Source organism: Rhinolophus hipposideros, assembly GCF_964194185.1.
Source record: "Rhinolophus hipposideros genome assembly, chromosome: 3".
Classification (NCBI taxonomy): Eukaryota; Metazoa; Chordata; class Mammalia; order Chiroptera; family Rhinolophidae; genus Rhinolophus; species Rhinolophus hipposideros.
Genome location: NC_138049.1, coordinates 23,785,360 through 23,804,117, shown reverse-complemented (window position 1 = coordinate 23,804,117; position 18,758 = coordinate 23,785,360). Strand labels below are relative to the sequence as shown.

At 34.8% G+C, this 18,758-nt stretch overlaps 1 protein-coding gene across 7 annotated transcripts in view; it reads right to left on the bottom strand.

The window, feature by feature from the left end:
- The window catches only part of REPS1 (RALBP1 associated Eps domain containing 1), a 79,778-nt gene that overhangs the window by 11,054 nt on the left and 49,966 nt on the right, over window positions 1–18,758 (bottom strand). For 2 of the 7 annotated variants that reach the window (XM_081045325.1, XM_081045328.1), the window contains exons 9-13: window positions 12,647–12,768; window positions 9,217–9,297; window positions 3,635–3,722; window positions 2,765–2,866; window positions 84–156 (exon numbers count right to left, since the gene is read on the bottom strand). In XM_081045325.1, the coding sequence (XP_080901451.1) occupies window positions 84–156; window positions 2,765–2,866; window positions 3,635–3,722; window positions 9,217–9,297; window positions 12,647–12,768 (466 nt within the window). The remainder of the gene's footprint in view (window positions 1–83; window positions 157–2,764; window positions 2,867–3,634; window positions 3,723–9,216; window positions 9,298–12,646; window positions 12,769–18,758) is intronic. The other 5 variants (XM_081045329.1, XM_081045331.1, XM_081045327.1 and 2 more) reach the window with 4 other exon arrangements.

Here is an 18,758-nt window from a genome sequence, read left to right as displayed (position 1 = left end):
GGTATTTATACTTGGTCCTAAATAATTTTAAATATTAAAATGTAACAAGATATTTTAATATGATTTTTGACATAAATACTGACCTTTGATGAGTTACATTGCTCCCGATCTGTTCTGGGTCTGAAGCAAAAGAGTCTGAACTACTGTAATCATCTGCTGATAAATGGAATATATCCTAATTAATAATAATCATTTTTTTCACTTTTATTCCATATGCCCCAAATATAATGGAATGACTGTTTCAAATCAGTGATATTCAAAGATGGACTAATGTGTTCATCCCACTATTAACTGCAAAAAATTAAATATAAATCAAATAAATCATGGCCTATTTATACAACAAAATACTACTGTGTTTCCCCGAAAATAAGACATAGCTGGACCATTAGCTATAATGCATCTTTTAGAGTAAAAATTAATAAAAGATCCAGTCTTATTTTAATATAAGACCAGATACAATACAATATAATACAATACAATACAATGCCATACCATATAACATAACATACTATAATGCCGGGTCTTATACAATATATATAAGACCAGGTATCACCTCACCTCACATCACATCACATCACACCGGGTCTTATATTAATTTTTGCTCCAAAAGATGCATTAGAGCTGATGGTCTAGCTAGGTCTTATTTTCGGGAACACATGGTATGCGTACAGAAAGTTACAATCTAGAAAAATTAATATTTAACAAGAGAAATACTCAAAATAAGTTATATGGAAGGAGGTCACAAACAGCACATATATTACAATTTCATTTTATACAAAAATATAGCATATGCACAGAAAGAAGATTAAGACTGACAACGAATATTAATCATGGTCATTTGTGAAATAATTACGAAAATTTTTCTTATTTTACTACATTTCAACAATAAGCATGAATTACTTTTGTAATGAAAAATTACTTTTGTCATTTTTAAAAAATTTGAAATATTTTAAATAAAACATTTAAAAATTGTGAAAAATTAAAAGTTTCCCAAGGGAATAAAATGTGCTTAGACAATAATAAAATTGTTGAAATTAGATGGATGTTCCCAATTTTGTGGAACCTGAGGAAGTATCACTTTCGATTTCCTCAAAGTCTTATGAAGGAGCAGAGAATCCCAGAAATAGACTAATGGTTGTGACATAATAAAGAAATTTTAAAATAGAAATTCTAGGGACAATACGAAGGAATACAACTACATACTTTCAAGAGTTATAAATTGAAGAGACTGATTATTTGGTTTCGTTTCATTTCTAAATATCCCTTTCCTTTTTCTTGTCAAATCACTGAATTATTTAATTGATACAAGAATGATTCTAGAGCTAACATTTTTCCATCTGGATGTCCCATTAGGCATTTCAAACTTAAGATGTCCAAACCTGAACGGTATTCTCCCCCCACAAACCTAGACCTATCACAGTTTTCCTCAATTCCCAGTTGCTCAGGCCAAAATTCCTTGAAATCCCCCATGACCCTCCTTCCTCTCTCTCTGTCTCACATCCTGTGTCACATAGGAAAGCAAATCCTGTGTTCTCTTCCTATAAAATATAGCTAGAATCTGACCACTTCTCAGCATTTCTACTGCTACCACCCCAGTCCAAGCCATCATCTTCTCTTGCCTGGATTTTAACTGTCTCCTAAGTGGTCGTTCCCTGTGTGGATTCTTGCTTCTGGCCTGTTACCAGTATATAGCAGCCAGAGCGATCCTGTTTAAAAAATGAAGGTCAGACCATGTCACTTCTCCATTCAAAACTTTCTAATGGTTTTTTACCTCAGTCAGTAAAAGTCAGCCTTACCCTGCTCCTGGGTTACTATTCTACCACTTTCTACCTCTGCCTGCCAAATTTGCTAACTAGTTCTATTCTAGGTGTTTGCTTGCTGTTCCCAGCAAGTAAGGCATAGTTCCTAATCAGGGTTTCACGTTTGCTATTCCTGCACCTAAAATGTCCTTCCTTCAGATATACACACAGCAGAATCCCTCCACTCCTTCAAGTTTTAACTCAAATGTTATCTTCTGGTAAGGCCATCTCTGACCAACAAATTTAAAATGTCACTCCCTCTCCCCTTCCCAAGTTTTTATTTTTATCCAGGGTGTTAACTATCTCCTAGCATATAACTTTCCTCCCCCCGTTCTTCTCCTATTTCCTCTATATATAAGCTCTATAAAGGAGCTTTTTTGTTTTGTTTTGTTTACGGCTGAATCCCCAGTGTCTAGAACAGAGCCTGGCACATAACATTCAACTAACATTGGCTGAATGAATGAATATATATATACAATTTCTTGTGAGAGAGAGAAAGGAGCTAATGGGAAGGAGCCAATGAAATGCATCTGGCTGAGAGCAATGGCAAACAGATCTGTCTTGAAGCAGGTTCAAGTGACAATGGGCAACCACTTACCATGTTCCTCGAAAATAAGACCTCGTTGGACAATCAACTCTAATAAGACTTTTGAAGCAAAAATTAATAGAAAACCCGGTCTTATTTTACTGTAATATAAGACTGGGTATGATATGATATGATATGATATGATACATAATACCGGGTCTTCTATTAATTTTTGCTCCAAAAGGCACATTAGAACTGATTGTCCGGCTAGGTCTTATTTTCGGGAGAAAGGATATTCATAAAGAGGGTCGGGTGTTTACAAGGGTTGGCTGTTCTCTAATGTACTCAGTGAAGATAGTATTAACATTAGTATTATGCAGTCTCTAAATCCAGACTTCATAAACTCCAAATGGAAGGTGTAATGCTGTCTTTCACTTACCTACAGTATTTCCAGAAGCAAATTTCACCGATGAATTTATCTTATTTTCTTCTGAAAGGTCAGATGTTTTCACAAGTAATGGGCTAGTGGGATTAGTATGATCTAGTAGAGAGAAATAATAAGTAAAAATACAAGATACAGGTATTTGAATCAATAAGTTTATAAACCTCAGAGTACATGGTAAGACTTCATTTAGATATTCCAAAGAAGCTGCAGGTAAATCCATGGGATATAAGACAAAAAAATATTTCTAATAAAAACAAATATAAAATTGTTTATATACAATTTTGTTTTCTGCCATAATAGGAAATATTTTATAATGAAAAAGTCAATGTGCATGTTCATACTGTTAGTTTTATCAATGTAGGGCAATTACTTAAACAAAACATCACACAAATGGCTGTAAAATAAGTAATTTGTGATGTTGACTTATATAGAAAATAAATCTACTTCTGAGAAACACTAACTGAAACATTTAATCTAGGAGAAAATTCAAGAGTTTAAGCCAAATATACAATTTCACAGCTAAAATTTATTTTAACATATACCTCTTCAATTAAAATTTGAACATACTTTGAATGTAAATTCATAAGTAATCATAAAAATCCAGAGTATCAGAAAAGTCATTTTCTAAATGTCCTTATTTAAAAAATTCATAATTTAAATTCAATAATTTCCTTTTTAAAACAAATTTAAAAATACATAAGCACACATATATAGTATGTATAATTGCAGAAAGTACTGTTAAAAAATAAACAATTGTGACAGAAACTGCACCCTAACAGAATAATTACTTGTGTATTTTAGCTTGATGCTAATCTAAAACATAACCCACTAAACTCAAATACAGCCCAGCCACAGCTTCCTTACCACTGCCAGTTCTTTTAAGTTCCATTTCCTGCATGTGGATTTTGCTTGGAGTCATCCGAATAGGAACTGGATGAACAATAGCAGTGTCCTAGAGACAAATGAGAGGAAATACAGAATTTGTATTAAAAATGCCAAGTTATACCATGAAATAATGAAAATTAACCAGACTTTTAAAACTGGTGGATAGACTTTCTCATTCATACTAACGCAAGCATGAAAATTAATTTTTAAATTAGAAGTTCTAGAAAATTTATTTTTAAAAAATCAAGTTCACCATACATACCTAATAATCTGATTTATTTTATAAAAAGTACACTTTAACTTTTGAGTGATTAAAGATTGGAGTGAAAAAATTATCTTATAAAAACACAGTTCAAGACAGTACTGAAAGGCAGAGTGTGAAATGATCTGATGAAATCATATAAATTGGAACCTCTCAGATAAAAGTGAACTATTGTCATGAGACTCCAAAAACTAAGTAACAGACTGAACTCATTTTCAGGAAACTGCTCAAGAAAATTTGACACTTTTGTTTTTCATATGTAAAACAAAGTTAATGAGATGCCTGTTATATGGTAACAGTAAGCACAATACATACTTTCTATAGATTAGTTCTATAGAATTGTTTAAAATTTAGCATAAAACTTCCACAAAGGGATCCAATTTTTAAGAGGGCTAAGCAAGAATCCTACTCTTAACACTCTTAATACTTTTCTTAAACCTTTTCAAGACTATAATACATCTGGTATCCCTAAACTTCAAGAGTGGCAAGTCTAGTTAGATGAGTAAAGAATAGACTTTTGAAAAGAATGAAAAGAGCAAGGCAAGGAGGAGAGGATGAAGACAAATAACTGGTAGCCTCTCAGAAAGGAAAGAGGAAGGTACACCTGGGTACACAGGTAGGACCAACTCCGGGATTCCTTCCCCCCACCCCTCCCCACGGGAGGAACCACAATAGTATCAAGAATTTGGGTCAACAGCAACAGACCAGCTGAAAAACACTGCCAAGGGGGCTAAGTGCCTTCTAGGAGGAGTCAGTTTGCATTTTGTGTGAACTGTTGCTAAATACTGAACATGAGATCCTTCAATTTCGAATATCTAGTAATGAGTTAAGTTTATAATTTAGTGTAAAGGATAATGACCTTTCAGTTTAAGCCAGACACTGGGTAACCGTACAGAGTTAACACCACGCCTCTCTAGAGAAAGTTAAATTCCAGCATTCCCTCTCTTGTTTGACAGTTCCTCTCTTCTTGGCTTACTCTTAGAATCTCTAAATTCAAACAGTTTATAACAAATGAAGTCTTCACTGCAATTACTCTGATAAATCCATTCATAGTAATTTCCTGCCCCTACACCAGTGAGATTCTGGACAGTTTTCAAGTATTATCCACTCGACCTGAACTAACATTTCCCCTATAATTCTAAAATTATAGTTATAAAGATGAACATTACAGATGGATAAAAGTTTAGATTTCTCACAGAATGAGTCACTCTCAGGAAAATGTAACAATACGCTTAAGATGTTCTTGTTATAAAAAACATGGCTTTAGAAATAAATGTTTTCTCTTTTTTTTTCTTTTTATAACTAGTATTTTCTTAACTTACAATTTTAACAGCAGAAATAAATGCTATGAGAATCAGAATTCAATATTATAAGGCAAGATTAACAGAGAAAGAAATGTAAGTTTGTGATACCATGAAGTTCTTATTCCAATGCTCCCCTCAAACTAGAAAAAAAATAAGCAAGGAAAACTTATTAGATGCTTTAACTCACTATATTCACCTAATATATATTTTGTGTGTACACATATGTGTATAAAATCATATTTATAAAGCTGGTAACAGATGGATTATTAATTGGGCTTTTCATATAGTTCCAGCACAATAAATGGAAGTATAATAATGACCCCAAGAAAAGAAAATCATGAATGTTCTATTCATTCTCCAAATAATTTGCATACGTTTCTTTACCAGTAAAGCAATTTTGTGTTGCATACTTTAGTTATACAACGACTGGTTGCTATGAGCATGTAATAGCTTTAGTCCAGTGGATCCGGCTGTCCGCAGGACAAGGTAATTTCTTGAAGACCAGACCTACCCACGGACTAACCAGTATATCAGAAGCTGCATTTGTGACTGTGGTGTAAAGAAGGATATGCTTTGACTATAAGCATTTCAACATCCAAATGAAGAACCAAGAATGCCTGTAAGTCTCTGAGTCCTGAGTCACAGGATGCCTAAGTAACACGTTCTCTGCTCCAAACTAGCATCCTCAAATTTAAAAATAGAGAATAAAGTATAAGACTGACTGGTGAGTTATGCTCTCTTTCTTCTATCTATTCAAAACACCCAGAGTCTTTAGGAAACCCATTCCTAATCACTCATAGTACATTTGTAATCCTATATTTAGGCACCAGACGTAGCACCTTATTTAATATCATTCTCATGTATCTGTACTTTCTACCTGCGTTAAGTCCTATTATCCTGTCTGCCTGAATCCAGCCCTGACTACTTTCTAGTCCTGTATCATTAACTTAGTTTAGGTGCTCATCACGTCTCTTTTGATCTCATCAATTCTTCACATTAATGCCCAAGTGATATCCCCAGTTACCTCTTCCCTTGCCCCTTTATCATGGTACCCAATAGGGTCTTGTTACCCAATAGGGTCTATGAGATTAAGTTCAGAGCCTTGGTCTAGCATACAAAGATCTTCCCAGTCTGTTTCCAACCACATTCTTTAGGTCCCATCATTTCCCTATACATACGTCCACCCTATACTCTCAACACACTGACCTGATGCTGCTCATGATACACTCTCTCATTGGAATGCCCTTGTCTACTTCTGCCAATTACACTTGCATTCAAAACTCAGCATACAAACATAAGTTCTTTTGTGGAAACCTTCCCAAAATACTGAGCTGAGTTGGCCCATGGTTCTCTGCCCACAGTACTGCTCACGGCCATGTATGGTAATTATCACAATCATCAAGCAATAATAATAAAACTGTGGTCTACTTAAGACTGGAATTCTGTTTTTGACATCTTTGTATTCCTAGAAAATGTCACAAACACTTAAAAGGAGCTCCAACAAACCAGGTGAGTTGGCACAAATCACGGCAAAGACTAGAACATTATGCTTCTCATCAGTCTAGAATTTCCTTGCAGAAGCAGATTCTGTTGGAGTCTAGCTATTAACTGATCAGCAGTTCAACAAAAGTAATCAAGTTTCTGGAAATGAGATATCAGAAACTCCATTTCATCACCATTCTGGAAGCATAATTATTAACCATCTCAGTTTGCATATGGGGTCACTGGACTGTGAGCTAGCCACATCTAAAGTACTACAGAGCAGTCTGGAGCTTTTCACAGACTTTCACTTTATTGCGCAAATGGCTAATTATCAAATTTTAGCTTTTAAAAAATATTCCATTAAATATTTCCAACACTGTCAGGTATGTCAAATTCATGTTAGAATAGCAGTGTTTTTTTCTCCTGGGTGAGTCTGTTCTGATCTGAATGGACCTTATTTACTTACATAATCCTCATTTACATAAACCTTGGAAAGGATCATTTGGAATTGTGGATACTGGTTGTATTCTGTAGACAGGCAATATGTCAAGTAAGTATTAAATGAAGGTTAAGAAACTCAGACCCTCAGAATAGGACATTCTCCTCATTGAAAGTTTAAAGAGAATACTAGTTGGGGAACAACGTTTAGGTTTAAGTTTGCCACCATAAAAAAAAAAAGATTTTATAGGTACCAGATTATAAATATTTAAGACCACTAACTTCATCAAATTTAGAGGCCTAAATTCAAGTTTCAAATGCCAGTTAACCATTTTTAATTTTTCCAGAGCCTCCTGACACACTAGAGACAACAAAGGAAAGTATTGAGCCATATCATTTTAAACACTAGAGCTGGAATTCATAAATTTTGATACTATTTCCAAGAAGTTACAAGAACTTCACTGTTACTCCTACATTTCCTGCCAGTCATGAGTCAATTTATTTTGCCTCTGAGTTCTGGGTTTTTACATGTAATGTTCTTTCCTGTCCTGACAAAGAATCATAATACTACAAAAAATTATTTTCAGTCTCTATTAAGGAGGTTAGAAAATAGACTGACTTTATTGCCACATCAAACCTTCCTTCCCAAGTGAAGTGAAGTACTTTTCTTAAGTACTTTAAATAAAAGTAACTTGACTAGGAGATAAGAATAACAGAGAAAAGAAACAGAGCTAAGGTACTAACAGATTTTAGCTTACAGCACCTGTCACTTCCCAAGAATTATAACTACTAAGAAACAGCAAAAATTGTGTTACCTTTTTATTTCTCCTTCATTTTTCAGAGACTAAAATCAAAGATTAATAAATGCCCTCAAAGTAGCAAGAGAAGCAAAAGGCAGATAGATGATCTACATATTGATTCTTATATAATAAATTGTAAAACACACTTAAAAACCTTCCATATATTATTTGTTTAAATTCAATATAACAGCATCCTCTATATTTTAATTAGATATAAATTCTTCAAAATTATAAAACACATCAAAGATCCATTAAACTGTTGATCTACTATTGTCTTTAAATGCCACTTCTCCCAAGTCCACATTAAATAACAAGATCATTTTTACATTTAATTAATAAATGCTGGCTGTCTTTGATCAGAAACATCTAAAAAGAATGCCTTGTGTCACTTTCTGACTATCTTTCCACTCAACTCATTTTTTTAAATCCTACCTTTTACACTCTTCTTCCCTTCCTACTTCCCTTCCTCTTTTCTTTTTCAAAAGTGCTTATTAGCATGTCCTACTCTTTAAAAGAAAAATAAATAAAAGAAAAAGCAGCAGTGAAAAGTGAGAGGAATGACTAATAGTAAAGGTTTTTAAGTTTTCAAATAACTTGAGGGATAGGTTGGGCATATATGAAATTAAGTCTATGTGAATATAATTTATTTTTGAAATCAGGATGTGAACTTTGTAGCATTTTCAAAGCAACACAACCACAGGAAGACAAGACAGGGTTCCTTTGCACAATGGGAATCTTGACTGACAACTGTGTTGTTTTGCTGAACTTGCTTCTCTTGTAACAGAACTCAACATACTATTTAAGTCAAAGCCATACCATCTGGATTATTAAAATAAAAGATGACACCGCATATTTACATAGATAGTACATATTACATGATGTATAAGCATACAAACAAAATAGTATTTACTAAGTGTCACTACACTGAAATAAACAGTGTATATTTAATAAAACAAAACAGTGTATGTTTAATAAAACATACACCTAATTTGCAAATGAAAACAAGGTCAACTAAATCGTCACAAAATGCTTCTTTACACACATGTACCAGATTTAAAAAACACACAGTTTTCTCTCACCAAAATAACTAGAAAATACAAACAATGGTAAAAACATGTTCTTTCCACCTTTAAGCACACAAAAATTGAAAAGCCTGCCACCATTTCCTTCTAAGCTCTCCACACTGAATCATGCATATCAGCTAAAAACCACAACGAATGGAAATTTGGGTTAATAAAATTAATTTCAAACAAGCAAGCTAAGTGATTGACTTACAGGATCAGCTGGTGCAATGTTAGAATCAAATTGGGTCAGAGTTTGTGAGCTTGAAGAGCGTTCACTAAATGTCTCCCACTGCTGAACAGACAGAGGAGAGACAAGTCAGCATGATGAGAAAGATGGAGTAAAAGATCACTGGAGAGATTTAGCAAAGTAATTCAGAGGTTGCACTGCAAGTTATGTTTCATAGGCCTGACTAAATTACGTAATTTCTATTTTTCCATAAACATTTTATACTCATCTATGCTGAGTCCACTTGTAACATAAGGTGAACAGCTTCACAATCAAATGTATAATAACAATTTATTGCAATCTCTATGGAAGAGATTCAAAGTCTTTACAGAATTCAACCTCAAAACACAATATAAGAACAGAGTCTAAGTGGTGTAAATGGCAACAAAGTAAAAATGTAAAGGGGTTCCTCTTCACCAGGGAAAGAATAATTTCATCCTTTTAAAATTTAAATGTTAAAGTATTGATTTGGTGATGTTAGCAAATCTTGAGTACCAAACTTTTGGTCAAAACAAAGCAAGTCAGTCTGACTTGCCAGTGCGACCCCTGAAAGATGATTCTATTATGTACGTGCACATATTTTGTACATATGTATATTTGATAAAATATAATTGAGATAAAATGCAAAGAATTCTGGAATTAATATATGTTTGAGCTTATGTCAATCTGCAATCTGTAGCAAGTCAACCCCTGCAATCAGCACTACGAACAGGACCATGCCAGACCAAAAGACAGAACTGCCAATCAGGCACCCGCCCCGCCCCCCCATGCTAGAAAAATCAGAATGCGGACACAATGAGAGTAAATCAAGCATCTGAGTATGTGTTATATATAGAATATGTATTTTGATACTACGCTTCTAAAAGAGGTACACAAATATACCTCTTAAATCAGGTGGAGTGATAAGCCAATATTAATTTTAGTAAATTCCATTTGTTTTTGAAGATCTTAATAATAAAATAGTATAAGATTTTTATATTAAAATTATCATTAAAATTTGATTGAATTATCAGTTGTACTCTGAAGAGGGAAAAACATCTACACATACACAATATATACAAACGATGTTTACACACAGACACACCTACCCCATTAACCAAAATTCTCTTTAATAGATAATTCAGTATGGAAAAGTATACATTTTTATGCTTCAAAGTTCGACTTATTATTTAAAATGATACTCAATTTGAGAAGACTTGTAGAAATTAAACAGCAAATTAATACACTGATCAAAATTATCTACGAAAATGGCTAACATAATCATTCAATAACTATGCCTACCAATTACTTTCTAAATCATGACATTCAGATATACTAAGATATACTGATGCATTCAAAGTGTTCATTTTCATCAAGGAATATCACTTCGGGGAAGTGGCTTACCAATATTTGTTGTTACAATTTCTTCAATAATTATTGTTGCATGTATACAGAGAAAATTTTAAAATCCTAATTATCTAACCATGGCGTAAAGTTTAGATGTAGATTTTTACCAAAAAGAAGGCATTTATTTACCCAGGTGGTAGCATGAAGTTTTACTGGGTTTCACGAGACTATATGTAAGCTATCTAGAGAGCAGAGACACACTCTTACTGTTACACCTTTAGTAAAATGATTAAGAGCACAGCTCTAGAACCAGACTACTGGAATCCTAGTCATGCTGTACAACCTTAGGCAAGTTGTTTAACCTCTCTGTGCTCTGTAACACCATCTGTAACATGAGAATAATAATACCTAGGTCATAGGATTGTTACGGAGAAGTGGAGTTAATACACGTCAAGAGTTTTTGAATAGAACTGATACATCTAAAGTGCTCAATTAAATGTTAGGGATTATTATTGGTGTTATTATTATTAGTGTGATTCCCTACAGTGCTGAATAACTATTTATTGAAAGAATTATTAGTGTTTTGTGGTAGAAAATTATTCAATTGTCTCAAAATCAATGTTAGTTTTATTAACATTTTGATTTTCCACACAGAATAAAAAGAAAAATAATTATAACATTCATAACCTTATTACCAAATACTACAAAATGAAACTTGCTAGTAATATTCAAAAAGGAAAATGCAACTACTTAAATTAGAATATGGAAGGGACTTCTATTCCTAGTCTTTAATGATCACACACAATTTTATTTAGAATAAATGAAGATAGGCTTTAGAAAGAGTTGCTTTTATTTATGAGCTGATATCAATGGAAGAAATGCTTTTAGTCTGATATTACTTTTTAAAAATGAGCAAAAATAGTCCTTTCAAGAGTCTCTATAAAGCGTCTTGACTAGTAAATTCTTTCAAGGCTTAATTCTTCCCTCTAGAAAATACTTACATAAATGTCTTTACATCTGACAGTATGACAGGTGCTATGTTATGTCTCAGGCACAAGGTGTCTGTGGTTATGTCGTAAAGCAGCAGCAAGTACTTTAAACCTGTCAGTTATTTCTGCTTTGCAACTGTCCTAAACTAACTAGTGTCTCTTTAATTCAGTACTTTTCTGGCTTTAAAAGACATGGAAAGCACAGAAGATTAGAATTTTTCCGAGTGTCAACACACTTGTATATTTGTAGCACTAAATACAAAAAACTGTAAGAAAAAAATGAAACTTGTTCACAAAGAAATCTGCTCTAACAGGGTAGAATAGCGATTTTTAACTAGAGTTCTACAGAGTACTAAGGTTTAACATAGGGGCCTCAGGGGGTGCTTGGGGGAGGCAGGGCCTTAGGCTCCCTTTCCCTTATTCTAATCAGTGTTTTATTGTTTTATATAACAAAGTTCCAAAGTATCAAGGTGGAGAAGGGGGAGTACATTTGTCTCAAATTCTGTTTTGCATGTTGTCTGGTCTTATGTATATAAAACATCTTTAACCAATGCATTTAATAGGGTTAAATCATTCCATTTTGTATTAAGTAAAACTAAATTATTATATAAGTAGCTTGGGTTGAAGAAAATACTTTTTTCAGGTGGAAAGCTGGATTAGTGACTTCTATCATCGCAATGTGAAGATTCCAAATATATTACCCCATACCTTACTTACAGGAATGAGAAGGCAGCGTGACACAGTGGGTGTGGTAGTTGACGAATGTCAAAGGACTGGTGTTCACGTCTTAGCACTTGTCCCTCAATGGCTAGGAGCTATCTTGGCCAAGACATTCACCCTTTTGACTGTTCATTGCATGCATCTGCCCTGCCTAACGCACAGGGTTTTAGCAGAAATGAGTGGTGGAAACCAAATGACAGTATATATGTGAATAGTACTTTGAAAACCTCAGAGTCACATAATTATAAACATTTACATTAGTCATATTTGATATGTTCTCTTAACTGTGCATACATGCTGTAAAAGCTAGATGCTGAAATTCCTGTTTGGAACGTCTTACCTTAACAAAGTTAATGAAAGGAAAGGGAAGCTTTGCTAACCTCACTGCTCTGATTCATCTCCGGCCAAGTCTGGTTTAGTGACGGCATTGACGGTGACTTGCTTGGAGGTGCTTCTGCAGGAGAGCCTGAATAACCTACCTCACCTGTCTGCTCCCCGACATCTGCGATTTAAAGAGAAAAATTCCCTATAAACAATATATTTTTGTTTAGGAATATTTACTTATAAAAAAAACCTAACTGACGAATTTTACAAGTAGTAATTCATACTCTAATTTCCTTTGCTCATGTTCCCAAAACATTTTATATTGTATGTCAATTGTAATTCAAAAGCAAAAAAATTTAAAAATTAAATAAACATTTTGACAGTCAGGCAGTACCTATTCCTACTATTTATCATCTACCCAAAACCACAGCTTGACACAAAAATAAATTCTAGTTAGGAATAAAGAGAAAAAAGAGTATTACACATAACAATAATACAATAGGGCACATAATCATTTTCTGATAATAGGGATGAATTTGTACCAGTTCCCAAAGTGTATTTCATGGAATATTAATCAGTAAGGTGCTTTTAAAAATTAGGTTTTCTGTTCCAATTTGGGGATACTGTAATTCCCTGTTGGCGCTGGCACATTTGCATTTATCAAGGACTTATAAAGTCCTAGAGCAAATAAACTATTTAAATCAGTTTTTCCCAAACACAAATCTTTTTTATCAAATAAAATCTCTCAAAATATCCCCTTGGAATGTACTTTGGGAACTGCTAATTTATACTAAATCACTCATATTGTCTTTACAAGCCTCCCCTGTTACCAAAGAGCAGCATATATTTGCAGGGCAGACAGGAAAAGGAGAGTGCAGTCCCAGGAATGAGCAAAAAGCAAAGTCAATGAGCCCACAAAACAAACTTGAATCATTGGGCTCAATGGCACTTACAGACTTCATTGAGAAAGCTACAAATCCATGACACAACTTCAAAGTGGTTTTTAAAGTACTATGAGGTAGCATATTCTAATTTTAATTAGTTAAGCTTTAATTTAAAATATCTCTTAAATTCCAATTTAAAAACAGAAGGAATTTCAATAGTAACTAAATTCTCATTCCAATTTTCCCAAGTTTTACATGGCTTTAAATATAATTCCAGTCTGAAATCACATTTATTGACAAATCAATGGGAAATACCTAATCTATTTAGAACCTTTATCAAAATATGATTCTAATATCTGTCACTGTATCTCACTGTTTGACCATGGGCAAGTTGAATAAAACAGCACCCGAGTTTCTCCAAAGGAAAGAAAGACATTTGCCATTAAATGTTAGCACTGTACTTCAAATTCCTAAATAGACATAGAGCCACATAAAACTGAGTGATGTATATAGGTTTTACCTTTCAATCTATTCATAAGTAAATCCTTCACATTTTAATTAAGTCCTAACATAGGACTTAATATATACTAGACACACATATATTTATTGAATAAGTTGTTTTTTGTGTTCTTCATTTAAATTCATTCTCCTTCGTTATTTTCCTAGAACCAAAACTAACCACTGATATTTTGAAAAAGTTCTCAAAATTTCTCTTCACCCTCTTCTGTTATATAACTATCTCAAAATGGCTGCCTTTTAAGTCCCCTGATATGATTTCTTCATAGTCACATCATACTCCAAGTTCTAATTTGGAGTCCAGCATCCTATTTTGTTTGATACATTTTAGTTTTCTAAAATCAGGAACTGTAGCTATTTCTTCCTCAATCCTATCCCTTTCTCAATAAAAGTGTCAGAGTAGGTTGAACCAGTAAGAGGCAGAAAGGCTTCAGATAATGTTCTATGAAGATCTCTTAACTCAAAGCTCTGAGAGAAAAACTAATGAAAAAATATTTATGATTACTAGTAGCAGCAAATTCCTCATGGGGATAGCTTGTGGTTTTTAGTGTGAACACAAATTATGGACTTTTTTCCTATGATAACAAAGGGTAAAGAAGTTAAGGAAAGGAGAATGGATAATGGTTATAAATTTGACAGTTTACTGAAAGTAGAAACTCTGTCAGGAAGATGAATGAAGAAGTGTCTGTAAGAGATGCCCAAAGTAGGTGTTAAAGAAAAATAAAGAGAATTAAAATAATATTAACTATAGGATGATTAATTTTCAAAAGAACTTACTTAAAGTCAGACAAATGTCATCTTAGGGCAAACTGGGGCCTGGTTTGGCCAACTTTCTGGACCTTCATTCTCACGTCAGTCTTCTAAAGACACATTTAGGGCTAGATTGTACCTCACCCCCCATTATAATTTGGGATAGATTCTGAGAACCTCAGTGATTCACTGGTACAAAGCTGCATTGGGTTTAGACTGTTAAGGCTGAGAACCGAAATATTATTCACCCAAATAATTGTACTTCGTGATTATTTCCATATAGTTATTTTCCTAGAGTAGCAGTTCTCAAACTATGGATTATGGACTCCTGGGAATCCTAAGACTCTTAGGGGGTCTGAAAAGTCAAAAAGCTTTTTGTAATAATAATGTTTTTTTTCCTGTGTTGGCATTTCAACTGATGATGCAAAAGCGATGGTGGGCGAAACTGTCAGCTTACCAGCAAGAATCAAGGCAGTGGCCCCAAAATATACTAGTCATTGTATTCTTCACCCCCGTGCATTCCAGTTAAAATAAACAAAGAGGCATGGCAATTTCATTGAAGAATGTTCACAATTAAGCGTAAAGATTATTTTTATTAAATCTCATCCCCCAAAACACATCTTTTTAATACTCTGTGTGGCAATACAGGAAATATATTTGCAAATTTATATAATGGAGTATCAAAGTAATGGGGAGGTGCTATATGTGTGTGTGTGTGTGTGTGTGTGTATGTATGTGAGTGTGTATATATATATATACATATATATATATATCTCATACAAGTACTTTTTACTGAGGCAATCATTGTACTTTGCTGTGGAACAGAAATAAATATATATATATATATATATATATATTACTTCTGTTCCACAGCAAAGTACAATGATTGCCTCAATAAAACGTACCTATATGATTCAGCTGTCATCTGAACATGCCATTTTTTGATGGAACACAACTTTTCTTTAAAGAACAGCTGATAAACTGATAATTATTCGGACTTGGGTATTAGGCATTGTCTCAAAAATGAATTAAGTGAGCCTGTCACTTCAAGGAAAACAACTGTCTTGAGTAGTTGTTACTAATGTCAAACTCAGAGCTTACAAGAAAAAATTAGAATTTTGGAAAATGTGTATCCACATCCACAAGCTCAAGAGCTTGCCAGTACTTAAAAGACTTCTTTGATAAGTTATAATATTAACAAATATGCTTTTCTGATATTTTATAACAAAATGTCCTAATATTTGTATAACTCAATAAACTAATATTTTACAAATAATCAATGCATTATGTTATAAAACCATGCATGGGTAAAAAGATTTATTCAAAATGCATTCAAAGTATATTCAAAGACAGATCTATGGATTTTAATGTAACAGTAAAAACAATTCATTAATATGGTTTCAGCTTTCCCACTACAATTGACCTTTAAGAAATTACCATTTGTTGACTTGGTGTAATACCAAAGAATATCCATAATTATCTAAAAATAGTCCCTTTTGCAACGTGAGGCCAGATTTTCTTCATGTACTAGGGCTTTTCCTACAAAGGACCGGACAGTAAATATTTTAGGCTTTGCAAGCTATATGGTCTCTGTTGCAACTATTCAACTCTGCTGTTGTAGTGCAAAAGCAGCCATGATAATTCATAAAGGAATGAGCCTGGCTTGTGTTCCGATAAAATTTTATTAATAAACACTGAAATTTGAATTTTATATAATTTTCACATGTCCTGAAATATTGTTCTTTTTTTCCATTAAAAAGAAAATAACACTTTTTGTTTGTGGGTTATACAAAAACAGTCAGCAGACTGGATTTGGCCCTCAGGCTTAGTTTGCCGATCCCTGTTATACCTCAAACAAAATTACATATCCAACAGCTTGAATGCAGAAGCAAATACGAGAATCTAGCTGTCTTCTAAAATAGATGTTAAAATGAGATAAACAATGCTACTCTTTTAATAATTTTTTATTTTATTTTGGAGAATATATTTTCTTAAAATCATCTATGCTAATATTTAAGGGGTAATTATTTTTAAATAGCCATAAATATGTTTCAAATTTATCAGTTTTTATTTCTAATAGGGCTACTATTAAGCAATCTAAGATACATAAACAGAGGCTCTTTGGGGTCCATAATAATTTTTAAGAATGTAAAGGAGTTCTAAGACTAAAAAGTTTGAAAAACCACTGTCCTAGAAAACTCAAAAATTATTTCTGGAATAAATTAGCAAAATTACACATTGCTTCTTTCCTACTTCGTATGTAGAACAACAAATGACAGTCAAAAAAGAACAAATTACCCATGTTCTAGAAACTAAGAGTCACGAGCACTAGGTCTGTAATGAACCATACCTCCTTCAACTTGGCTTCCTATAAATACTCCAACAAAGAGCTTCATGCCCGCCCACAAAAGTTAGCCTTTAAGTCTGTATCCTCACGGAGGCAGGGGTGTAGTTTTACTCTTACCTGATGCAGTGTTCCAACCTAGCCTCCTGCTGGAACACTGTGTCAACCCTGCCTCCCTCCTGAGGGTTCTGCTCTGCCCCTGACATCATCAGAGCATCAGGGCTGAAAAAGAAGAGCACGAGCCTAAATTATTTGTTTAAAGTCAACCCCAAAAGGACTTTTATTCAAAAAGTATTTCCATGTATAAAAGCGTGTCTGGAAGACACAACCCTATGTGATCATACTGACATACTGTCAGTCTACATTTAAAAGTTAGTAATGAGTGCAAATTAAATGAGTGCAAACGATATGTTCAGGATCGCACTAGAAAATAAAAACACTGTCTATAGGTAATTTTCATCCTTCTAGCCTCCAAAGACTCTAAAAAGACCACAGATTCATTGCAGTGTATCTGCTGAACAACCTTTTTAAAAGAGCTTCAGTTACTATCGAGGTTTAAAACCTACCATTCTAGAGAGATCCAAGATGGTTGAGTAGATAAACACTGTGCCTGCTTCTTTCCGCGAACACATTAAAATTACAACTAAATTATAAAACAATCAACCTGGAGATCTGAAGTCTAGCAGAGCAGAAGTTTTATAACTAAGAACATAAAGAAGAACAGACGCTGAGACTGGTAGGAGGGGCAGAGATGCAAAACAGACCGGCTCCAAACCTCTGTGTAGAGACTGAGAATCAGGAGGTATATCTCGGCTGCAGAGCTTTCCCCCAGAGGAGTGACGGACACCAGCCCCATGTAGGGCTCCCCTGTCTGGAGTACTAGTCATGAGAAGAGAAGCCCCCACAATATCTGGCTTGAAAACCAGTGGGGATTCTGATTGTCAGATGTGGGATGGAAGGCTGTGGGAAAACCCAGATGTCCTCTTAAAGGACCCGTGCAGACTCCCTCCCTCCCAGGCACTCACCCTGTGCCCCAGCAGAGAGACGGTGACTCGGGGGGCATCAGAGGCACACGGGGGTGGGAGGGGCAGACTGAAGTGTGTGGCTTCGAATGAGGGCTGGAGGACAGCTGCCCTTTTCCCTGTGAGGGGGGATTGCTCCCGTGCAACCAGCAGGAGGGTGCCATCTTTCTTGTGTCGAGCCCTCCCCCACAGGCCAAATCCGAATCTGATTGGTCTGGTGAGCTCCACTTGCTCTACCCTGGTGATTCACTGGGACCCTGCCCAATCAACTCCTCCAACACCGGAGGCACTTTCTACGAGAGCAGCCAGCCCTGCCTGCACTATACTCTTTCTTAGAAAACTCCTGTGGTCCCTGGGCCCCAGGTTGTTGGTGAATGGTCTCAGTGTGCTCTGAGACTTTTGCTGAGTATCTCCAGGCTCAGCACCGGCACCAAACTGGATGTACATTAACCTGGTGAGCACAGCTTTTCCCACTCCCAACTCTTCCCTGAGACACTGCCTCAGCCAACTTGCGTACCACACAAAGCTTTATCAGCAGCTAAACCTTAAGAGAGTCAGCAGGTGGCAGCAGGCCTTGGGGTGTCCTGGCTTTTTGCAGAGCTACCCCAAGCCTGGTACTGGTGGCAGACATCCTCAGTTCACAGCATGGCTT